At 33.9% G+C, this 24230-nt stretch overlaps 4 protein-coding genes across 4 annotated transcripts; 2 read left to right on the top strand and 2 right to left on the bottom strand.

Moving 5' to 3' along the window:
- Positions 5046 to 6275, top strand: LOC105178069 (NAC domain-containing protein 104). Its single transcript, XM_011101423.2, has 3 exons — positions 5046 to 5349; positions 5512 to 5759; positions 5852 to 6275. Exons 1-3 carry the CDS (start codon positions 5187 to 5189, stop codon positions 6029 to 6031), a joined length of 591 nt encoding a protein of 196 aa, XP_011099725.1. The 5' UTR covers positions 5046 to 5186; the 3' UTR covers positions 6032 to 6275.
- On the top strand, positions 9779 to 14019 carry LOC105178070 (2-oxoisovalerate dehydrogenase subunit alpha 2, mitochondrial-like). Its single transcript, XM_011101425.2, has 9 exons — positions 9779 to 10147; positions 11188 to 11322; positions 11407 to 11589; positions 12094 to 12251; positions 12339 to 12438; positions 12711 to 12822; positions 12908 to 13047; positions 13122 to 13307; positions 13623 to 14019. Exons 1-9 carry the CDS (start codon positions 9899 to 9901, stop codon positions 13785 to 13787), a joined length of 1428 nt encoding a protein of 475 aa, XP_011099727.1. The 5' UTR covers positions 9779 to 9898; the 3' UTR covers positions 13788 to 14019.
- On the bottom strand, positions 15112 to 19505 carry LOC105178071 (SAL1 phosphatase). The gene is made up of 8 exons (XM_011101427.2): positions 19030 to 19505; positions 18119 to 18194; positions 17601 to 17674; positions 17110 to 17315; positions 15992 to 16202; positions 15823 to 15921; positions 15592 to 15745; positions 15112 to 15468 (listed from the first exon to the last, which is right to left on the bottom strand). Exons 1-8 carry the CDS (start codon positions 19297 to 19299, stop codon positions 15305 to 15307), a joined length of 1254 nt encoding a protein of 417 aa, XP_011099729.1. The 5' UTR covers positions 19300 to 19505; the 3' UTR covers positions 15112 to 15304.
- On the bottom strand, positions 19773 to 22375 carry LOC105178072 (SWR1 complex subunit 6). The gene is made up of 5 exons (XM_011101428.2): positions 22216 to 22375; positions 21855 to 21993; positions 21640 to 21742; positions 20481 to 20587; positions 19773 to 20389 (listed from the first exon to the last, which is right to left on the bottom strand). Exons 2-5 carry the CDS (start codon positions 21957 to 21959, stop codon positions 20186 to 20188), a joined length of 519 nt encoding a protein of 172 aa, XP_011099730.1. The 5' UTR covers positions 21960 to 21993; positions 22216 to 22375; the 3' UTR covers positions 19773 to 20185.

Genomic DNA, 24230 nt, shown 5'->3' on the forward strand with positions numbered 1-24230 from the left:
ATTTGCTGGCACGACCAAACGTAGGAGAATTAATTTGAAAATTTTGCCGATCATGTGAAAGTGAGTGAAAAGCTTTTTTTTTAAAATTTTTTTTTGAAGTGATAAATCAACTACAACAAAGAATTTTGGTGATGATGTGGAATTAAATGAGTGAGTGAGAGGCTATGAATTAATGTACATATGTAAGAATTTGATAGAATTGAGTAGCATAGGAAGGACCGAGTATCCCGAATGTTCACGTAAAATTTTGAGTTGTGAATGATGATTGGAATTGGATAAGGTATAGGTGCCATACAACCAAAACTTACACTTGTAGTAAAAAGGACATAGAAAGTTAAAGCAAACTTTTACCAAGAGGGAGGTTGGTTGCATGCTCACCTTTGTTTTTTCTTTCTTTTCATTTTTTGTTTATAACTAAAAAGTTGGGAGATATCATGATTCTACTACTACTACTCTTTTCATCAACCACACCTTAATTATGGGATAATTGTATTTTTCGTCGCGTAATTGTATATGAAATATATGAAATAGTGGTACTTTTAATTTATTTAAAGTTTAATTCGATAATGAAGGATAGTGATTTTAAAAAAATAGTATATCGAGGATTTTTATCATCGAAAATTGATAATTTATTAGGAAAATAGTGTATTGTGAACTTTTTTCCATGGCCATTTTTCAGTCAAAAATTGATCATTTCTCCTATAAATGGCCTTAATATGCAATTGTTTTTAAATATTTTTGTCCTTCATTATTAAATTGAATTCCAAGTGGATTAATAGTACACCACCCTCTCTGTTTACAGGATGAAAATTGTATTTTTTCGCTAAAGTATGTAGTTTTTAAGGGGAAATAACACTTTTCATCTTGTAATTTAGGGTTTTTTCACTTTTGGTCCCACCAGTTACAAAATTCTCATTCTTCTCCGTTTCATGGCACATTTTTGTTAGATTTTTTAACGAAAAATGCCTAGTCAGCTTTTCTTCTGATATAGAATGCCTTAAGAGTTGTACATATCGACAATTTTTTACCATTTCTAAAAATTCGATGGTCAAAGTCCTGTAATTGTCCAAAAAAAGAGAAAAAAGAAAAAAGAAAAGCAACTTAATTTCATGTTACTATTAGTCACCCCTATATTTACGGTTTTTATTTTGTCATCCCCTTAAATTAATGACAAAATACAGGGTAGTAAATGCAACTAAGCCCTATAAATTAATGACTTAAAAATAATGACAAAATCAATGTGTTTGCTATAATAAAAAAATCAATGCAAAAACTTTAGTTTTGACCATTGTTAATAAGTATTTAACATAGTATTAGGTATGATCAAAATATATGTTTTGATTATAAATTATGATGTGCCCTGGCTTGCAGCCATGATTAATCAGTATCAGTTATTTTTTTTATTTTTAACTATAATAATTAATCATAATAAAAAATTATATTTATTTTGGTGAACCATAAAAGCTGGTCGAATTAATCGTACAATTTATTGAAATTTGAGCTTATCAATCGTGGTCCCTTCAACTAGTCATATTTCCTTTGTTACTTTTCCTCTTCTTTACTGTTGTAACTATATTATGCGTCTGCAGGTGTAAAGATGTTAAGAATAGAGAGACAGGAAGGAAAAACATTACATGTACACCTCTCAAAGTTATATATATATATATATATATATATATATATATATATATATATATATATATAACTTTGAGAGGTGTACATGTAATGTTTTTCCTTCCTGTCTCTCTATTCTTAACATCTTTACACCTGCAGACGCATAATATAGTTACAACAGTAAAGAAGAGGAAAAGTAACAAAGGAAATATGACTAGTTGAAGGGACCATAATGATATGAATTTATTTTCTTAAAAATATAAATTAAAATTGTTTATGATCAATGATACTTATATAGGGCCAAAAGAAAATTAATAAATAACAATTTTCTAAAAGTATAAGGCTGAAGCATACGTATTACACTTATAATTAAAATTCGAATACAAAATTTTTCGTGCAAAATATTAAACTCAATACCCATCTATCGATACTACACGTCTTGTCAGGCTATCACCTACCCTTTAGATTTGGTCAAAAGTTGGGACTTAAAGTCGAAGGGGTATTATTTGAATTACCCATTTCTTTTTTTTATTTATTAATTTTAGGGCAAAAGACAATTTTCGTCCCACAGCTATAGGTCATTTTCGTTTTAGTCCCGTAAGTTTCTAGGGTTTCAATTTGGTCCCGTAAAACTGAAAAATTCGCAATTTCGGTCCAAATTTGGCCGAAAAATTTTGTGGGTCGCCGAAAAAAGTCACATGCGATGCATGTGACTTTTAAAATTGGGGGCTCGATCCTGATTGGCTGGAGAAGTTGACGTGGCGCATACGTGGAAATTAAAAAAAAAAAAAATCGACGGGAAATCAAAGTCTTGAAATCCCCACCATTCGCCGCCACCTTCTTTCTTTAATTCCGCTGCCGTTACTTGGAATTTCTAGCCACCACATATACCATTCGATTACCCATAATAAGGAGAACAAAACCCCTCAACCAATTTTGCGATCCGACCACGACAACGACTGGGCTTTGAAATTGACCGCCGCGGACAATTCCCGTCGATTCGCCGGCGACAGGACGACCCACGATTGCGGATTGGTACCATTGGATTCGTCTCCTCACCGCGGTTCTAATGTGACTAGTCTCATCCATTTTCATCAACTAGGTGCAAAGATCCATCGTTTTGAAGATCTCAGTCGTCGTCCGCCGTGACTGCACCTTCCGCCAGCGTTTTCTCTTTCGTCTGAACGAACCACCGGCTCGGAAGACCATCGTTGAACGCCTCTCGTTCTGGCGAATCTTTTGAGACCAGTCCCATCAATTTTGGTCACCTCTGTGCAAAGATCCGACAAAAGCCGTCCTCCGCCTTTGCCATTCTTTTGAGATCGTTTTTTTTTTTAAATTTCCACGTATGTGCCACATATGCACCACATCAGCTTCTCCAGCCAATCAGGATCGAGTCCCCAATTTTAAAAGTCACATGCATTGCATGTGACTTTTTCCGGCGACCCACAAAATTTTCCGGCCAAATTTGGACTGAAATTGCGAATTTTTCAGTTTTACGGGACCAAATTGAAACCCTAGAAACTTACGGGATTAAAACGAAAATGGCCTATAGCTGTGGGACGAAAATTGTCTTTTGCCCTTAATTTTACCACACTTGAGGTGAAAAATTTTTAGAAAATGAATATCTATTATATGTGTACGAGTGTCAGGGATTCATCCGTAACTTTTAAGATCGAGAAAGAGCAGTGTAATATAACTGTAAATCGGTCTGTTTGTGCGCAATTAATCCTAATAAAATTAAGAAATATTTAAATAAAAATAAAGAAAAAAAGGTAGTTCATGCTCCTCCAGTTGTGGCTTTGCAAATATACTGATTTGAAATATGTCAAAGAAACATGGACTAAGGGTGAAAATAATAGATATGGAGCTGCAAGTTGACTATAACCAGTCTCCAAATTAGTCAAAAAAGGGACTTCAGTAATTGATATTTATAGTAAGGTTCAAAATTAATGAATTAAATTTTGAGTCATTAGTGAATTAATTGATTTGGGCACTTGTCTTCACCTCAATGCTGTTTAGGGTTTGATTGATTAGCAATTCTGTAGTAACAAACTTGGGGAAAAGTCTTCTGCCTTTTCTTTTGCTTTTCAATCACTTCACTCACATCTTCTACTTCTGATTATTGTTTGATTTGTGTTTGCCCTCTCATAAAAAAGAAGAATAGTATTAGTCATAACATCTTATTTGATGATGTCAAAATGACCACTAATTATATGTATTAAAACATCATTTTTTTAATTAATTTTTCATAAGTAATAAAAGGGTTCACAAAAATTGAATTATTCCATGTATTATAAATCAGTATAATTTAAAATCACAAAAAATTAATATAACGTGTCACGATTCAATGAGATCAAAAATTCAATAATTATTCCTTGTATTATAAGTTTCAAACAATTCTTTTTTAACCAAATTACTTGTATACATCATAACAAGTACTAATAAATGAGTAAGGAGGTACATCTTCACGAGAAAAGACATGATTTTTGAATTTTTTTTTGGGGGGGGAGGGGGGGGTTGGATCTCACAATTTAAAATAGTATAGAATTAAAAGTAAGCAATGAAATAAGGTTAATTTTTGAGAGTGTGATAATTAAACTTGGGCAGTCCTTTTCATGGTTTACCCATATCCTTTAAATTTCAATTCTGGGTAATACATTACTCCATCACTTACCTACAAAAAAAACATCTCAATTGCCCTTTCCACCTGTAACATATATATATATATATATATATATCTTCATCACCAACGTCGTCGTACGTATATCTCCCTTAACCTACAATTTAGGCCGCCTAATTACGTGTTATCTAGGTAAATTAACCATGCATTTTCTCCTAATTAATATAAAATACTGATCAACTAATTTCTATAAATCAATGTTGATATATATGCTCCATATACACACCAAGACTTTTTATTTTCTCACCAAGTATTTTTATAATTTTAACAGTGACGTATCATACACATATCGTATATATGTTGGCATTATTAAAACAAATCATGTATTTATAACCACGACTAATTAGATGTTATATATATGTCATTAGTTGCTAATAATAATAACAATTTAAACATAAATTTTACAATCATCCTTAATTTTTAATTAAAATTTTCATTGTCGACAAAATCAAAATTGTTGTCGCTCATCCGCGTGTGTGTATATATATATATATACTTCCACAACTTTAATATTATGTTCACTTATACATATATATCTATATATGGACAACAAAGATGCACACATACGTGACCCATTATGTTGCTTGCAACATCATGAAGACATATCCACGTATCCTAAGTACAACACAAAAGAACAACAGTAGTTTTAAGGCACATATCTATCTTTCTTTCTTTCTTGTTTTGATATTATTACCAGCCGTCTTTGAATTGTGATGTGGGTAAGTAGGGTATATGTTGCCCTACTCAATCATACTCTATCTTTATCTATCTATCTATCTATATATCTCCCTTTATCTCTCTATTTTTTTCATTATAAGTAACACACACACACACAAGAACTTACATATATTTACACCAGCTCTTCTATTTGCTTCTTTAATTCTTGGTGATGGGAGACCAGAAATTGGTGTTGCCACCAGGGTTTGAGTTCGATCCAACTGACGAGGAATTAATCGTCTACTTTCTGTGCCGAAGGGCTGCAAGCATACCTTGTTACCCTAACATAATTCCTGATCTTGATATTTATGCAGCTGATCCTTGGGAGCTAAACGGTACGTACGACGTATTTCAATCTTTTTTTTTCTGGAAATAAAAGAGAATAGTCGGGAAATGATCACATATGATGCCTATTTTGTTTTTTCAAGAATATTTATACATATTATTGATTAAGAAATTTGTTTTTCTTTTGCTTTTTTCAATGAATAATTATGTAGAGAAGGCGTTTTCGAGTAAACGGGAATGGTATTTCTTCAGTCGATGGAGGCAGAATCGATCGACTAGAAGAGGGTTTTGGAAGGAGATAGGTTTGAATGAGCCTATTTTTACAAGCAATGGAAATGAAGTAGGGATAAAAAACTATCTTGTGTTCTATGGTGATCATGATCATGAAGATGGATCAAAGGTTCAAACGAATTGGGCAATGGAGGAATACCATCTTCTCAAACCTAATTCTCAAGTACAAGTAAGGATATTTATTCATTCATCACTTTTAATTCTGATTTGATTTATATGTAAATATTAATATTTTTGAACCAATTAATTGTTTTTGTGTAGGATGATATAAATGATGAATGGGTTCTTTGTCGAGTTCACGAAGAAAATATCGTTGATTCTCAAGACAGAGATTATTTTCGTAGAAGTAGTAATGTGAGTGATGGAGTCGAGCTCTCATACCTTGATGAAATCTATTGCTCGATGGATGATGAGCAAGACGAGATAACTTTTCCGAATTAGATTTGATTATTAGCAAGATTAGAGCTCTAGACACCTATAAGTGTGTATATATATATGTATAGATATTAACTATGACTAATGATCGATCGATGGATCTAAGCTAGAAGATTAATTTTGCTTTAGAAGTTAATTAAGATGGTTCTTGGCTTGGTTACTGCTAGTTCATATGTTGATAGAAGTTTGTTTGAAAACCTCGTTAAGGCGTTGATGAAATTAAATATATGTCCTCGCCTGTGAATATTGATTTTATGGTTTTGACAAAAGGAAGTGTATTATAAGAATCCTAACTGATAAATATGTCGCAGGTGCAATTCTCTCTGACGGATTTATTACACATAGTAATGTTACAATATCGACATAATACTAGCTAAATTCACAAGTTTAATTTTATTTTTCTAATGAACTTGAATTTATAAGAACAAATGGAGTTGAATTTTAGAAAAGTAGCATATTAATTTAGTCCAATTTCTGCAAAAAAAACCACTTTCACCAGAAAAATGAATTGTCGCGTGCTAAGTATATGTATTTTTCTGATGAGATTGATATTTTTTGACAAAAATTAAACCAAATATGTTAATATGTAAAAATTACTGGTTGTCAAGTTGAAATCGGAACGGAAAAGTATCATCCCCACCATAATTATAGAAAGGAAAATGCATTTACCCCTAGTAAACAAATGTTCAAATTTTACAAGTTAAAAGTAATATAGTGCTCGAAATAATAACTTATCAAGAGGATCTAAATACTGCCAATAAGACTTAACTCAGTTGGCGAAGTTGAGGCCGTACGATCTTAGAGGTCATGGGTTTGGACCCCATTTTATGCGTGGGATGTTGTGTTTACTAAATATTTGATATTATTAATCAAAGTATGATTATTAGATATTGTTATATGACTAGATTATGATTGTTGTAATAGATAGATATTGATATCTGACTGGAATAATTGTAATCAATTTATTTCAATTAATAATAGTTCATCGTTCTTACTTAAAAAAAAAATCTAATTACTTTTTTTTTATGCATTTCAAAAGCATTATAAGATATGCCTAATATTTTATTAAAAAGTAGCAAATGTTGAAATAATAAAATTAGATGATTATCCATTTGAAAATTGAATCAACTTGTTTCTTTTTTCTTTGGATTTGGTTCCCACCACCTTATTCGTTTCTGAAAACATTCAACTTCACATTCATTCTTGTTATTAATGTTGTTATGTAGATTGCAATACATAAATAATGCCATTTGGGATGACATTTAAAATTTATTTTGTAGTCTTTTATATCTCATTTAATAGATCGTATTATGTATAATTATTGTATATTTTTATTTTTGTACAAATTTTTTCTTAGCTTAATGATTTTTCTTGTCTTTTTTTTTTATATAGTCGCAAAAAAGGACAGATAATTAAATTTTCTTTGATTTTATTAATAGAATATGTCATTCATGTTGACTTAAATTTCATTATGTTTCTGCTGTCAAAGATGACTGATGGAGAGATGAGAAATATATATATATATATATATATATATAAATAAATAAAATGAGACGAAAAACAATTATAAGGGACTAAAAATTTGGTTTTTCTTCTTCGTCTAACTTTTTTGAATGGTTTACTTGCTAAATTTACCCTAACCAATTTAGGCTTTAAATTTTTGTTCTTTAGTTTTAACTAATTTGTCCGGACGATTGTAAAATTGATTATAAACTAAATATTTTGAAGTAATAAATTTTAAAAATAATTAACTATATGTAGCATTTGTTTAGATTCATGATTTTATAATTTATTATGCAAGTATAGATTGTAAATTTCAAAACTAATCTTATTCTTAAGGTTAATAAAGGAATAAAAGTTATTATTCAGAAATAAATTAAGAAGTCGTGTTTGCTTTTTAAACGCGAATTCAAACTGTTCAATCACAGAGCTAAACGGGGCTTAAGCGTAGATGTTTTATTAATAATATTTTGGGATTAGCCAATAAAATGCGTGGACGGTAACTTTTTTTAGAAAAATACATTAAAATATGGGAAATAGATTAGGAAAACTTGAGTTTTAGTGAGGAAGATGTCGTGTAAATTTCATCGCATCGAGTGATGACAGTGAAAGTTCGTTCATAACAAACCACTTTAAAATCAATTTAAAAAGAAATGAAAAAATAAATCAATGGAATTTTCAAATATAAAAGATAAAATAGTTAATTTCTTGAATGTCATGTTAATTAATTATATAATAATATAGCACTATGTTTTATATATTTGTTTAAATTATGTAAAGCAACTAAAACAATTATTTAGTTAAATTTTTTATGATGAATAAAGTTTGCTATCATTGGCTAATATTTTGGCTAAAGAGAGAGCAAATGATAGAGGGTAATTAATTGCATTTATTCCTTTTATTTTAAGCCATAAATAATGATAGGTTGGACATAAACATTAGACTAACTCAATTTAATTTAAGGGATAGTTACACTCCCCTCTCCTGACATTTGGTGTACTTATACGTAAACTCCATGTGGTTTGAGAAATTACATCTAACACTCTTGATATTTACTTTCATTTAATAGATAAATCCCCTCGTTAGTCAAATTTTACCAAATTTGCTGATATTAATAAAAAAATTTGAATAAAAATTTATATTTACCCTCGATTGACTCATTACTAACTTATTGCCAGTCAAATTATTTTTTTCTGACTAAACTACCCTTATAACAGTGAAGATATACCTCCTCTCATGCATTAATGCGTAAAAAAGTATGAGGGTAGTTTGATCATAAAAATATTTATTTGATCTGCAATAAATCAGTAATAAGTCAATCGGATGTCAACATATACATATTTTTTTTTTGTTAATATCAGTATATTTCATGAATTTTCACTAATTGGGGGACTTATTTATAGACAATAATTTTTAAAATCACAGAAGATCTACATATAATTATATCAAATATCAGGGGAGGAGAGTGTAATTATCCCTTAAATTAAATTATTCCTCCTGAGCGAGGATTGACAATCTAGCCCATCAAATTAGATATCATGGTGCAAGCCTATAATGTCAAAAATTGCTCCTATAATTGGTGTAAAAATAATTGTTTTGAGGGCAACATATGCATTTACATATGATTTATATTTTTTCACAATTTCTTTTAATCTAATATTATGATTCTTTTTTATATACTTGCGAAGACAGTGTACGACAACAATTAGTATTTTAAAATGTACAAAGTTATTTATTATATATTCATAGGAATAGCATATCAGCGCAACTAATATAATAAAAAGAGATTCTCCACGCTCACAAGCAACGATTAAGAATACCACCGTACCAAATTTTTGTAAAATAAAAAATGACCTTCAACTGATAAGATAACTAATGTATGTTTTTTTCTTTTTTTAAGTTGATAACTAATTTATTCAATTTTTAAATTTTATATTAACGGATCTGGTTTATATATTTTATTTTTATTTATAATATATTATAAAATATAAAATATTATTTATTATATACGTAAAAAAAAAAACGACGTGCCGCAACATCTAATTTTGTTTTTGTATAATTCTGATGGTGTAATTGTGTTAACATTTTGGGATGCTGGTTCGCTACTATGCCCATATGGGACTAGCATTATTTGTTTTAAGGGTGGTAGCTTATTGAAATGCAACAAAATCAAGAAGATACATTGCACACATCCACATTCTTATTGATTTAATAATTAAATTATATTAAATCTACCACCTCGAACTTGGGAAACTATTCACACATTCTAGCGTGGCAAGCAAATCCACTCGCTACCAACAAGTACTTACCTATCCATCTTCAACAAATCCTTTGCGCTTTGCTTTGACAATCAAATTCATTCTCATCTTTCCAATGGCTCTGTGCTTATCGAAATCTAGAAAATTTTTGGCCCATCTGAAACCAAAAATGGGTGTTTTGGGAATGATGAACCTCAGTTCTTGGAGTTCTTGTTTGTCCCGAAAGCAGGCTTCTTTATCCGGAAATGGCAGAATCCCACATGCATTTTTCTGGAATAGGCCGCCCCTTTTCACGTCTCGTCGTTTTGAATCTGTTAAAGCTGATATACAATTGGGTTCTCTGCGTCCTGCTGGTGATCCTCAGGTATCTTCTGGTACTGCTGTTTTTACGATTTTCAGTAATTTAAAGGAAGTTAGTTCTGATAATCCTGAAATGAGGGTTTCTCATGCAGATGGTAGATTGGTTATGATTTGTGAAGTTAGGCGTGACTCTAAGGTTTAAATGTTTAATGAGTATTAAGTGTTTCTATTTTGCGAAGTTGATTGTCTGTCTCCTTTTAAAGGGGTGTTTGCAACAGTTTCTGCCTCAGCAGTTCGTAAAAAGTTGCAAGTCAGTTGTCGGTGGAAAAGTTTTTTAAAATAAAAGTAAAAAGTGAAGAATTTTACCATAAGCTGCTGGAGTAAAGGGGGAGTTGTTTATGTCTTTTGGTTTAAAATAATTTAATTTTAAGCAGTTCAAAAAGAAGCTGTAAACTTATTTTCTGATAAAGGTTAATCTTAGGAGTTGTTATTTATTCTTGCTGCAAATTTTGGAACTTTAGTTACAATTGTTACGATATGATTATAGAATTGAGTCTCCGGTTTTTGGATAAAGGAACAGTTTTGCAGATACTTGTCACCAGATGTGGTGGCAAAACTTGAAATATCAGGCAAAATTCTACCAGTTCTAATTGATAGGTGACTGATGTAAAACCCATTTCTGCATTCTATTAATTGTAATGATAGTTGTGGCATGTTTTGTAGTTGAGCAATATGCAAATATGTGCAGAGGTTTATTGAAAGATTACAATTTTGCGTTGCTTTGTTTTTCTGTACTCTCTGTGGACGCAGGGATTGTTATTGATTTTGGTGGTTGCTTTTGCAGACTGTATTATTGACGCATTAGCTCCTGTTTTAAGTTATGCAATATGGTTTTTTATGGGGTATCTAGTGGAAGGGAAGTCTCTTATGTCTTAATTTAGTGAAAATATAATTTAAGAACTTGAGTGGCTTCTTCATTCTTAAAACTCTTGTATATGTGTAGCAAATAATATATGAATGTTGTAATGATGTACATTTGTCTTTCGTATTTACAACAATGCTACTTGAATTGTTACAGAATTCTTTTTTAAAAAAATTTATTAGGTACTGAATTTCCCTGGGGGAATAGTTAAATTTACTCCAGAATTGAAATTCCTATCTGACTTTCCAGAGGAGAGGATTCATTGCTACCGAGTTCTTGATGACAGTGGGCAGCCAATAAGCAACAACTTTGTGCAGGTATACCACCAAAGTATTACATATATTGCTGCTTATATTTAAATGCAGCCCGTTACATAAATTTTTGGGTATAAATGTAATCAGATAGACAAGGACGTTGCTGTGAAGATGTACAAAGACATGGTCACGTTTCAAACCATGGACACCATCTTCTATGAAGCCCAGAGGCAGGGAAGAATTTCGTTTTATGTCACTGCAATTGGAGAAGAAGCCATAAACATTGCATCTGCAGCTGCACTCACAATGGATGATATTGTCTTTCCTCAGGTTAACCATCTCTGTAAATAACACATATATGTTATTTTCATACGTATTTGAGGAAGGGCTCAATGATTAAAATATTGCAAGACACATTATGAAACTTGTGCAAAAACAAGAAGGAAAATCAAATATGGAAAACACAGGTCTAGATGAGGTTCAGAGATACGTCTATCGTCACTCAAGTTTCTCTTATTAGGATAGAATATTTGTACAAAGTACAATAGACGAACACCCATCAACTCTTTATATAAGTACGGCCCTGCCAAAACATATAAAATTACAAATTTGCCGCCAGCAATAAAGTTGTATGACGTTTATAATAAAGTTAGGTCAATCTCCATACTCCATTATGCAAACGGAGAGGGAGGGTGAGGAGAGAAATGTTAAGAAGGTAACCTTCAGAATTTGCTATATTTGATGGATGATCCATCTATTGTCTACCCCTTAAACATTCAGCTTTTAGTGTTGTTTCTGCTTATGTGCATGTAAAGTTAGTGATGGACTGTGCAGTATAGGGAGGCTGGAGTCCTACTGTGGAGGGGATTTACCCTGCAAGAATTTGCAAACCAGTGTTTTGGAAACAAAGGTGACAATGGCAAAGGGAGGCAGATGCCTGCTCATTATGGATCCAACAAGCACAACTATGTCACAGTTGCTTCGACAGTTGCGTAAGACAAGACAACTGTTGGTGCTAATATTTAGTGTCTGCTATTTCAAATTTTAGCTCATGATTCGTGGTGGTAACTGTCCCTCAGTACTCAAATTCCCCATGCCGTTGGTGCTGCCTATTCACTGAAGATGGATGGAAGAGATGCTTGCACGATTACTTATTTTGGCGATGGAGGCACTAGTACGGTAATATACACAGCTCAAAATGTTGTAGGCACGAGGATTATAAATTCCCTATCTTCCATTCTTTTTCTTGCTTTGTGAATCATATGATATTAGGCAACCCTCTGTGTTGATGGGTATGACCAGAGACGAGGCAGATTGAAGGGTTCAGAACAAAATAAGAAAAGAACTACTGCATTCTGTTATTGTTTCAACCAAAAATTCGAAGCTTACCAAGAAATTTCATGATCTTTTGAATTCCGTTGTAATATGCTTGTTCTGTTGTCAATATTTAGGGAGATTTTCATGCTGCTTTAAATTTTGCTGCTGTTATGGAGGCACCTGTCATACTCTTTTGCCGAAACAATGGATGGGCCATCAGCACCCCAGTTAGTGATCAGTTTCGAAGTATATTCTATTCTATGAATGCATTATGCATAAACTTCCAAATTTTATTATTTTTCTTAAACAGAATTCTCCACTTCCTGGATAGGTGATGGTATTGTTGTCAGAGGTCAGGCCTATGGAGTCCGTAGCATCCGAGTCGATGGTAATGACACACTCGCTGTGTTCAGTGCTGTTCATGTGGCACGCAAAATGGCAATTTCTGAATCTAGACCTGTTCTAATTGAGGTGCAATTTGGTATTTCATATCATGATTCTGTTACCTTTTCTGTGCTCTTCAAAGCCTACTTTTTTATCTACAGGCCCTCACATACAGAGCAGGACACCACTCCACATCAGACGACTCTTCCAAATATCGTCCAATTGAAGAGATAGAATGGTGGAGAGCAGCTCAAGATCCAGTCGCAAGGTTTAGGAAATGGCTTGAAGGACAAGGTTGGTGGACTGCTCAATCCGAGATTGAACTCCGGGACCGCGCCCGTCAGGAGGTAAAATTTGCTTGAGCTAGATTCATACTCAACAGAGTGACTTCATACATTTTCTTCCCATGATATTTATTACACATGCAGCAAATGATTTTACAAGATCACTTTCTCTATACATGTTTTATGTACCCATGCGGTTTAAGTGAACATAATATGTTCAATTTTTCGACCTGATGGGTTCATAGATAAACCTGGTACAATAACATTGCAAATGTCTACCGTGTTTGGTCATTTCCACCCGTTTCATTGTAGCAATGATGAAAGCACTTTTAGTTGTACTGATGCTCGTTTACAAAATGTACCAATTGAATGTTTCAGGTTCTACATGCAATTCAAGTTGCAGAGAAGGTCGAGAAACCTCCTATAAGAGAAATTTTCACAGATGTGTACGACGTTCCGCCTTCAAACCTCCGGGATCAGGAGAAATCACTTAGAGGGACCATTGAACGGCATCCGCAGGATTATCCTCATTTTCCATTGTAGATAACTACTCAATGGCATCATATTTGACCTTTAGGCCGTTATCCTGGAAAATACTGACATTGGCTGCAGCTATTCATGATGGTGATAATTTATTCTAGAAATCTTGTAAATCCACCCTTTCCATAATATGTTTCAGGAACTCATAAAATCCTGATAGGGTGTCAGAATGAAATAAGCATCTTGAATTTAATGGAGTTGGCGGACTATCCCCAGAGCATTCTAAATTGCTTTATATTAAGACTACGCCTCGATATCTGAGGGAGCTGGCTGTTCTTCGCCCTTCCGCAATCAACCAAGCAATTGGCTTGGCCAAACTACTGGAGTTGAAGCTCAATGATGCTTGCCGCCTCTCTCAGCCCTTCGACTTGAGGCAGCAGCAGTTTCTCCACCACTTCTTCCTGCCCCTTGTTCTAAACCTCCTTTCCTGATCCGCCATCTCAGACCCTCCAAAATGCAAGAATGTTGTGCTCACGGACTCTATTTCAACTGGGACGATGAGTTCGCCCCAGCCACGAATGCAAATCAAAGCAGTTTGCCTTCTTGCTTGTAGAGGAACCTGACCACCCTGAAATCCCTCCACAATATGCACCTTTTCACAGTTTCAACGATATATCACAACGGATGCCATCCACTTCCGATTTGCCCATGCTAGCCCCACAAACCTCATTTCGCCCCGACTCCACCACTATTCCTCCAAACCTTCATGCCCTACTCACAGGATGATGATGATTGAAGTGATGATCAAATCTTTAGTTATTCGAGTTCAATATTGAATCTAAATTAAATTTATTGTTTTTAAAAAAATACTTTGAAATTTTACAATCATCATACTGTTATTACAGTACTGAATTAATGAGTCAAGTTGGAAGTAATTGTTATTATTGTTTCTTCTACATCAATAGTATTGTAATTTACACTCATACTCAAAACAAAACTTTATAAAGAGTTACAGACTTGAGCTCTGAAGAAGCTCCAACTTTGGATTGAAACGGATTAATTTTCAACAAATTTGCACTTTCTCCCAAAACACTTGTATTAGCATCAGTATAATTCCGTCCAAATCCCAACACGAGGAATACAACTGTAAACAAAAAACCCTTGGAGGGATAATTTCAAAACTCTTTTTGAAAAAAAAAATGTCATTATGTATTTTTAAATGAGCCCCCTTTCTTTCTTTCTTTTTTGAGAGGACATGGCATTACTAATCGCTCATCTTACCTGACAATCTATCCCACCTTTACTCCTGAGATAAGTTATTTAGCCCAAACCGCTCATTTTATAGCACATCTATCCTGAGGCCTTCGATCACCCATTAATCCAATCCTAAAAAGTAAACGGGGCCTTAACACACAGTATAAAATAGGACAAAGAAATTCGGGTGTATGTATTGAAAAAGGCTTATACAGATTTTCTTTGAATGAAGTGAGAAAGAGCATGAGATAAAGGAAATGAAGTGAGCATCTATTAAAAGCTTGAACCATAGTCACTTATTGATATTCTTGAGTTGAGTCTCTGCATCACAGAGATGAAGCTTTCTCCTTAATTGATTCTTGAACAGCCTTCAAGAGAGAAGGCATCAGTTTCTGATTCGTGACGATAATTCCTGTGTCCAGATCAAGATATCTTCCTTTGGAGAAGTCCAGAGGATTCCCAGCAGCGTCTGTGGCAACACCTCCAGCTTCTGCAAAATCAAAGGTCACGGCACAAGTGTCAAAAGGTTTTACAATGATAGATTCCATAACCATATTGTTAAAACAAAGCAGGCAACTAAAATGTGTTGAAATAATATGACTGATTTATCAACCTGCAACGACTATGTATCCAGCAGCATGGTCCCATATCTTTTCTCGGTAGCCTTTCCGTGGGAACCGCATGTATATTGCTCCGTCTCCTCTAGACAAAGCACCGTACTTTGCTTGGCTATCAATCCTAACCGGTGGTGCTTTAACACCAAGTTTCTGTCAAGGAACAAAGTTAGGCATTTTCACATATTGCATGGGCACATGCATACGTGGACACAAACACAGAATATTACCCTTGCTATCAAACCAGATAAATCATGTGAAGAATGGGCAGCCTCATAAGATTCAAAGAAGGATGCTTCTTCAGGGTTTTCGATAGCAGTAACATGTACCTGAAAGGCCATAGGGAAGTTTAGATGTCGGAACCAAGTATGTCAGCATTGAGGTAGAAGAAATACTAACCTTTGTTGGCGTGGAGCCATCTAAACTCTGCATGTATGTTCCAGCCTCAACTTGGGCAAAAAAGAGACAGCCAACTCCATCTCCAGAAATGCTCTGACCGCCTCTGGCAATAGATGCTAAGGGAAGATTTGGACAGGCTAAAACTCCCAGCACCACTTTCCCTTCATCTAATAATGCCAATGCAATAGCATATTGATCTCCTCTTAGAAATCTGCATTTCCAAGAGGGGGGCAGTCAATACTAACTATGGCTTTTGACTTTCAATATACAACATACTGCAGCTTCTGAAACCAGCGCAAAGGTAAAAGAGGAGAGCTCAAGTCCTCTCTGGTTTATAGGCACCCTCAATATCATTTTTTCACTATTTCTTTTTTTTAATAATTTCAGTAGCTTTCAAAATGTCATCCTCACCCAGAGACTCCAGTTCTCTTGTTCCAATATTTCAAAACAAACCCGTGTATATTCATACTATGTCTGACATTAGTCTTAATGAGGTAAAGTGAGTACTTCTGTGTTTGCAATCACAGAACTAGGAGTCAAAGGAACCCCTCTTGAAACATCTGGAATAGGAACAAGAAATACATCATGGTTTCGAGATGTTACATGGTTGACATTGCATACTATTGTTAGAAACACATGTGACAGAAAATATTTTGTCAAAGAGGTGGCTTTGCCTTAGGGAAAAAGATAACGGGTACAATTCAAAAAGCTGAAATTATCAATTGAAGTTTGCAGGTACAGTTTTGTTAAGTAAGGTGATTCTTAAATAAGTAATGGACAAATTAAGAAATTTGCACCATAATTCTCATAAGACCTGTGTTACAAAATTTCAACAAACATTTTACCCTGTATTTACCCCAGCTGCACCAAATCATAGAAAGTCAATGTTCTCAGAGAATTTGAGGCTATTAAATGTTGCTATATGTCAAGCCCTGACCAAGAAACAAGTGAGACCACATATCAAACATGACAGTCTCCAATTTATATGGAAGAGCTAGCCAACATAAAGTGGATGAATGTAAAGGTCGCAAATTTGGTTTATTCACATAGCAATCCGAAACAGTAGAATGTCATTCATGGCTCAAGCACCATTCATTAGGTCTGACATGTATACTTACCCTTTGGTGCCGTCGATCGGATCCAAAACCCAGTGCTGACCATGAGGACCCCCTTCAGATTTTCCATTGTCAATGGCCTTAAGCACATCTTCCTCAGACAGAGGTGATATATCATTCATTCCATCAGTAGCAAGAGTCTCATTCACGAGTTCTGTTATGCGATGCAGTGTTTCTCGAGATTCTTCTTTGCAAAGGTCTCCAGAGTCCTGAAGTACTCAAACATAAAACAACAAATGACATCCACCTTTAATAATGAGAGAAAAGGCATTAAAATTACTCATGAAAGGGGCGGGGGGGCGGGGGGTGGAAGAAGCAAAACACAAAAACGAGAAAAAGGACAGGCCAAACTATAGAAAGGGGAAATTGAAATGGAACTCTGAGTACACCACACTAGTAGTTCAATCAGCTTATAAATCAAAATAATTCCTTTCTTTTAAAATAAGAAAACTAAAATTGTTCTAACACCAATAGCAACCAACAAATTCAAATACCTCTTCAGCTACTAAAGAGAAAGGCACTGATGGAAACTCTTTCTCCAAAATAAAGCTGATAAGAGCTTGTGAACCTGTAGAATAAATGCAAGCACAAAGTTAAATTTGAACACCGACAATTATGGATGCTTCAGAAGTAATCAAACATTACATAAAGGAAAATGGGGTTATCCATGGAAAAAAAAACTAGGGAGTGGGAGAGAGAACTACTACATACTAGGACAGACAAAATGCAAAATATCACACAAAGTAGGTTATCTGTTTTAAGTGGCATCAGGAGACCGCCATTTGGTTCTCTCTATAGTTTGATTAACAAATGCAAATACGTCTCTGCATCGGATTTTGCAACATATTTGGAGTTACTGTTCATTTTGCTTCATAAAGGTCAACCATATCTCCAATTAACTTTCTAACGGACAGAGTAGTAGCTCGAACTGCATTACCACACAACTATATATTTTCAAAATGGGTACAAAAATAATTTCCTGGAAGAACTGATTGAAAGTGCGATAACATACCATAATCAGCCACTGTGACGGGACTTTTATCAGATTTTGATTGGACATCAGATTGCAATAAAGCCTTTTGCACCTTCTGTTCAGTGAATAAGTAAAATATATCTTAGTCTTATATCACACAGCAGACATTAGCATGCTTACTCAGGTGAAACGATTGTAAAATTCTGTACTGGTTTCCAACCATAATCTCCTAAGCCAAATGAGTAACTGGAGAAAGATCTTAATCCATTCATACAAATCTAGCTAAATCAACAAAATTGAAGTGTCCCAACCTTGATTTTTTCAATGTCTCAACTTTAGTGCCACCTATTGCTCCTCATATATGATATGTATACCAATCTTGTTCGGTAGAATCTTATCCATAAACAATTCTTGGCTGTGTCTAGGGAAGGGATCTTTTATTCTGGATTTAAAAGTCGGTCTCCCTGTTTCTTACTCTTCTCTCCCATATACTCAGAACAATTTTGGTCTAAAATCTCCTGAATAGAACTTCAGAATGTTCACAGGAATCAAACGACTAAACTTTCTCACTATTTCAAAACAAAAAGTAAACAACCCCAATAAACCCATGACAATGTGGAGGCCAAATGCTTGAAAACCACGACTCTTCAGCTAACCACAGGCATAACTTTGAAAGAAAAGACAAAGTTCAAATCCCCAACCCACCAACCAATACATCTCTTAAACACTAGGGCATTGCTTAAAACTATCAAATATCCCGTCTATTCATCAGAGTATTCCTCAAAAAATCATCATGTAATCATCTCTCCTTTATCTTTCGTAGTACATGAAATTCACCAAGTCCCCATATAAACACAATAAAAACCAAGCCAAATAAGGCAACAACCATCAATTTTACCCCATATAAAGAAAACGCGGAAGAAGAGAAAGACAAGTTTAATGCGAGTCACCTGACATAGACGAGCAGCCAGAGACGCAGCTTTCTTGGCAGCAGCCAATTGCTTATCGTAAGACATTGAAGCAGCCACTCTTCTTCCTCTTACAGCTCGCAGCTGGGTAGTGGTGGTGGAGAGAGAGGAGAGAGAGGAGAGAGAGAAAAGAAATGGGAATTTTGATTGGGAATTGGGCGGGGTGCTTATGGGGTTTATATGGAGCAAGACTCCTCGCGTCAATTGGACATGGACATGATGCCCAAGCCCAATTGAAATTGATGCATTCATCCCTCTCTTTCCTTTTTGACCTCTTCTTTTCCTCCCCCTAGCGTTGGTCTTGGGACAACTGCTGATATTTCTAACTTGTTTCAAGGGACAGAAAGGGAGATGAGGAAATTGCACTACATCTTTGCAACTCAAAACATTTATGTGTGTGTTAATACAACTATGCTTCTGCAGTCTGTCAGTCGATTATTGATCAAGAAAAGGTTGTCAGTCAGTTGAGTAAGTTGGTTTTGTTAGTATTAGGGCATAAGAGCTTACAAACATTGGGTTTCCAACGTATGTGCAGAGATGTTGGGTATAATAATTATTTTCTTGGGTATATTATAATGAATTCTCTAAAAATTAGACATAACTATACTTGTCGTAATTTACCCTAATTTTAAAAAAAAAAAAAGATTGAGGACATATATATGTATGTATGCATGTTTTAACATTGGATATCTGTGAAATTGTCAGTATAAGTACAAAGAGATTGAGATTAATTATGCTGATTAGGGTGTTGGAGATCTGTCATTGTGATTTGTGAACTACAATATTAGCAAAAGAGAACATAATGTTTAAGAAAGGGTAAGTTATGTTTCTAATTATACAAATGTTTACCCATGGATATCTTTCCAGTAGTTACATAGCATTTGTTTGTGAGAAACACAATCAGGGCAATTACTACAAATGACATTGTCAGGTAGAAGGACCGACACTCCTGAAATAAGTCCATAGTTGAATCTCCCACACAATAAGTGAGAAAATCACTTCTTATCAGGTTGTTATGGGTAGCAAATGCAATATGAGGATTTTCATGTTAGTTTCTGAATAATATGAAATAATAGCTGTTGATATACAAACTGTTTTACAGATTTGTCGAACTTATCTTTGTACAAGAAGACACCAATCAAGCAACAAATTTCAGACAACGAGTATCGTTATGGATAGTCTGGCATCGGATTGAACAGAATCTCATCCCGCATTGGACGCACGTATAGTTGGCTGAAAAACCACAAACTGTGCAGAAATGCCGACGGGCCGTGGAACTTGGAGGACCCACAGCTGCTCTCAAGTAGGTGGGGATGTGGGGAGGCAATGATTCGAGGTTAGCCTGTTCCCAAGAATCAAATATTCAGAAAGATTGTTTACTAGCAGCAGTTAAAGCAAAATCAAGCAACACATCCGTGATTCTTAGCCCTTACCTCTTGCAAAAGCTCAAGGAACGTTCTTGGTGCCTTCTTAGCATTTTCAAGTGCTTTAGCTTGACGAGTTTTGCGTTTTGTGCTTTTACTTTGCTTCTTCTGGTATGCTGCATCAGAAAAATATGCAACAGCATCTATAATTGGATGAAGTGAGGATAGATAAAACCACCTAACGAAAGAAAAAGAAATCCACTAGCCAACACTATATCCATATGAGAAAGTCATGAGGTGAAACAGCTTAAGAAAATAGTAAATAGAATTGAGAAGAAAGTGAGAATGAGGACTCGAATTTTTTAATACTGTATCTTCACAATAATAAAATTGCATCCTACTAAAGCATGCAGCAAAGGTTTTGGGCAGACTCCATCAAGCCAAATGAAAGTATAGTCAGGCAAGCATATTCTTCTTGAATGGGCAACCAGCATCACCACAAAATGATGATAAAGAGCATGGTAGTTTATAGGCCTGCCTTGAATTTGTTTAGAACATGCTAAATTGAGCCTGGATAGGAAGAACAGTAGCAAGCAAGAACAATCTTCCAGTGGATAGTGAAACCACGAGCAAGCAGAAATAATATTTCCACTACTCTTTCAGGCAAAGGAGGTATATCCTAAACAAGGTCGAGCAAGGCACAAACAAAAGGTATCCAGGAATTACCAACTTATCCATCGGTTTCGTGGAAATATGATGATTTCATTTACATCAAAATCATTAATTTGGAAACTTCAGCTCAGTTAATGTTGACAAGAAAAATTAGAAATACTTGATATTGTAAAGTAAAGATACCAAGAATTAGCATCTGTATCTTGTTTTATGATTCCATTTTCCAAATTTATTCTCTTCGCCCAAGTCCCATTTGATGGAAGTATGCCTGGATACCCCCTTACCTGAAGAATGATAATGTCATTTATGTGATAGAGCAAAATTCTTTATTTAAGTAATGGCTTTCATTAAGGTGGTTGTTGCATGAATATTTGCAATTGAATCATCGTTGAAGCAAGAAGCAACAAGCTAGCGAAACTTCAATAGGAGGAAGGTATGCAAATCCCTACTGCTTTTACCCCTAAGCCTTGACCCGACCAAGTGAAAAAAGCAAGAACCACAATTCATCATTATGCTTCGTTTTAACCGCAGACAAAATGACTACAAAGTGATTGACCTTGATCATCATCATCAAGGGAGGCTTCATCATCCTCGTCAACTTGTACTGACTCCAGTCCAGCATTATCATTTTCCAGAGCTTCAAGACGAGCAAGGATTGCCTGACAAATAATTTCTATATTCAGGTGAACCCAAAGTCCAAACAAGAACCCAACAAAACCCACAGAAAATAAACAATGAACGAGCAACCGGAGAAACCATAGTGAGACAGACCTGAGTCCGATTATCACTGCTGGCAAGCGCTGCTGCCATTTTGGGAGCAACCTTACGAGTTCTTGTGGACATGCGCCGGAGTGAATTAGACATTTCTTCATCCATGGCTGCCGCAAGAAACACCAAAACTCCGATTTCTCTACACAAAATGAAAGAACCTTTATTATTTCCTACATGGGCTTCAGGAATTCATCATCTCCCACAGTCCTATACACAATGTGTCAATCTAAAGAAGCTACTTTTTCTTAGGCACATTTAATCGAACACATGTGTATCCATCCAAGGGTGCGGATTCATCCAGCTCTTTCTTTTTCCCGGAAAATAAGCAACACAAAAAGAAGACAATAGGAGCAGAAATTACCAATTTTAAGCTGGGAGTTGATGATCTCTCTCGTACCCAACGCTGATGACACAATAATTTCAGGGAGTGTTCTGTTTCCCCTGTTTGTTACATGGAATTCCATTGATCTTTATATCAAACGTCAATCCGGGTCGGGCTAAACCAGAAAGATATTTGCAGATTTAGGCCCAATTTAAATCAATTCAAAACGGGCTACTCTCATTGTATTTGGGTTGTTGTACAGTTTAAATATTTGAATTGTATTATTGCTAATAATTTTAGTTTTTTGGCACAACAACAAATGTGCGATCAAATATTTGGTGTTAAAGCGAAATTAATGTTGCCACAGTAATTCAAACGTTGTGCTTAGGTTACTGTATAATTAAATATTTTGAGTTGTATCATTTTTAAAAGTTACTAACTTTTATTATAGCAGCGGACGTACGATCCAATAATTGATATCAGAGCCAATCTTACATGTTCATTTTTATGAAAAAAGTAATTATTTACCAAGTACTCGTGAAAATATGGTCATAGTTTCAACCCGACGCACCCAACTTTGGGTTGGGTTTAAAATGTTTTTATTTGAATTCAAAGCGAGTTGTGTTTAATTAAATTCAATTAAATTATGGATCATGAACGGATTTTAGCAGGTCCCAAATGAGTTATTATATTTAAGTTTTTTTATGGATTAAATGCATTTTGCACCCACTACATGTATATATTTGCATTTATCCTCTAAATTATGAAAGATAATAAATATATTCCTGATAAAATAATTTGATATTGACAGGATAAAGATACTCTTCTCATTTACCTCCTGTATTTTTATTTTACTCCCTAAAATATGTTTTAGTAAAAAAATCTCCCTCAAAATTATTTTTAGTGGTTTAAAGTTTTACTCAAATTTTATTTAAAAATTATAACTTTTTGTAAATTATGTAATACAAAAATATTATTTGATTCGTTTTGGTTAAATCAGTTTAAACCATGAACACCATGATCGCTCACTACAAAAAAGTAGAAAATTAGTTACAAATCAAGTGAAAATTATGTAATACAAAAATATTATTTGATTCGTTTTGGTTAAATCAGTTTAAACCATGAACACCATGATCGCTCACTACAAAAAAGTAGAAAATTAGTTACAAAAAAAATCAAGTGATATTTTTTATATTATCACTAATTATATATATTTAGTGACAAGACTGTTTATTTTGTCACAATAAGAAATTTTATGATTTTAATAATTATTATTTTTTTTATAAAAATTATTATTAATATGAATTAATGACAAAAATATGTGTATATAGATATGTCACTAATTGTATTTAGTGATAATTTTATACACATTTTTTATCACTAATCGTTACATATTGACAAGATAAATTATTTTTACTTAATATATATTATTAATAATAACTTTAAAATGATCACTTGATAGTTTGTCAATATTATCATATTTTCTTGTAGAGACTTCTGTTCAACTAGTGTAAAATCTTGAAAAAAAAATAATTACTGAAATCTAATAATTCATATTATTTTTTTATATAATACATACATATATAACTTGCTAACAACTTGTAGACAATATCTTATTGGAATTTAAAAATTCTATAATATAAAAATATATTTGAACTCAATTCATTTTAAATCCGACTTATTTAAATTCAACCTAATCCACCTATTTGCCACCCTGATAAAAAAGTTAATTATTAGCCTATGATAATAGTTGGTGAGAACATTATTGCCCTATGTGGCAACAATAATTAATATCCCTCGTGTGGTACGAAAAAAACATATTCTATAATTGTTTCAAGCGTATGCTAGTTCTGATATGAATTCAATTTTGCCCTCAAGGAGACTAGCATATTAATTAGTCGTCTATGAGGGTGGCGGGTTAGATGACTTAATTTAATTGGTGAAATTGAGATCTAAATTTTATGAATTTGAGCATGAATTCTATCAATATATAAATATTGATTTATTATAATAATATTTATTAATTATTTATAATGTAATAATAGCAATTCACC

The sequence above is a fragment of the Sesamum indicum genome, linkage group LG15 (genome assembly GCF_000512975.1).
Source record: "Sesamum indicum cultivar Zhongzhi No. 13 linkage group LG15, S_indicum_v1.0, whole genome shotgun sequence".
In the NCBI taxonomy this organism is placed as follows: Eukaryota; Viridiplantae; Streptophyta; class Magnoliopsida; order Lamiales; family Pedaliaceae; genus Sesamum; species Sesamum indicum.

What these genes read in the sequence shown, in the direction of transcription:
- LOC105178070 (XM_011101425.2), top strand. Translation starts at nt 9,899, where the DNA reads ATGGCTCTGTGCTTATCGAAATCTAGAAAATTTTTGGCCCATCTGAAA. An exon ending in ATGATATTGTCTTTCCTCAG is followed by an intron (nt 11,590 to 12,093) that starts GTTAACCATCTC and finishes TGGACTGTGCAG; the next exon opens with TATAGGGAGGCTGGAGTCCT. An exon ending in AGTTAGTGATCAGTTTCGAA is followed by an intron (nt 12,823 to 12,907) that starts GTATATTCTATT and finishes CTTCCTGGATAG; the next exon opens with GTGATGGTATTGTTGTCAGA.
- LOC105178072 (XM_011101428.2), bottom strand. Translation starts at nt 21,959, where the DNA reads ATGGATGAAGAAATGTCTAATTCACTCCGGCGCATGTCCACAAGAACT. An exon ending in GCAGTGATAATCGGACTCAG is followed by an intron (nt 21,743 to 21,854) that starts GTCTGTCTCACT and finishes ATTATTTGTCAG; the next exon opens with GCAATCCTTGCTCGTCTTGA. An exon ending in CCTTGATGATGATGATCAAG is followed by an intron (nt 20,588 to 21,639) that starts GTCAATCACTTT and finishes TTTCTGATGCAG; the next exon opens with CATACCAGAAGAAGCAAAGT.
- LOC105178071 (XM_011101427.2), bottom strand. Translation starts at nt 19,299, where the DNA reads ATGAATGCATCAATTTCAATTGGGCTTGGGCATCATGTCCATGTCCAA. An exon ending in CGTCACAGTGGCTGATTATG is followed by an intron (nt 17,675 to 18,118) that starts GTATGTTATCGC and finishes TTTATTCTACAG; the next exon opens with GTTCACAAGCTCTTATCAGC. An exon ending in TATCTGGTTTGATAGCAAGG is followed by an intron (nt 15,746 to 15,822) that starts GTAATATTCTGT and finishes GTTCCTTGACAG; the next exon opens with AAACTTGGTGTTAAAGCACC.
- LOC105178069 (XM_011101423.2), top strand. Translation starts at nt 5,187, where the DNA reads ATGGGAGACCAGAAATTGGTGTTGCCACCAGGGTTTGAGTTCGATCCA. An exon ending in TGATCCTTGGGAGCTAAACG is followed by an intron (nt 5,350 to 5,511) that starts GTACGTACGACG and finishes ATAATTATGTAG; the next exon opens with AGAAGGCGTTTTCGAGTAAA. An exon ending in AACCTAATTCTCAAGTACAA is followed by an intron (nt 5,760 to 5,851) that starts GTAAGGATATTT and finishes GTTTTTGTGTAG; the next exon opens with GATGATATAAATGATGAATG.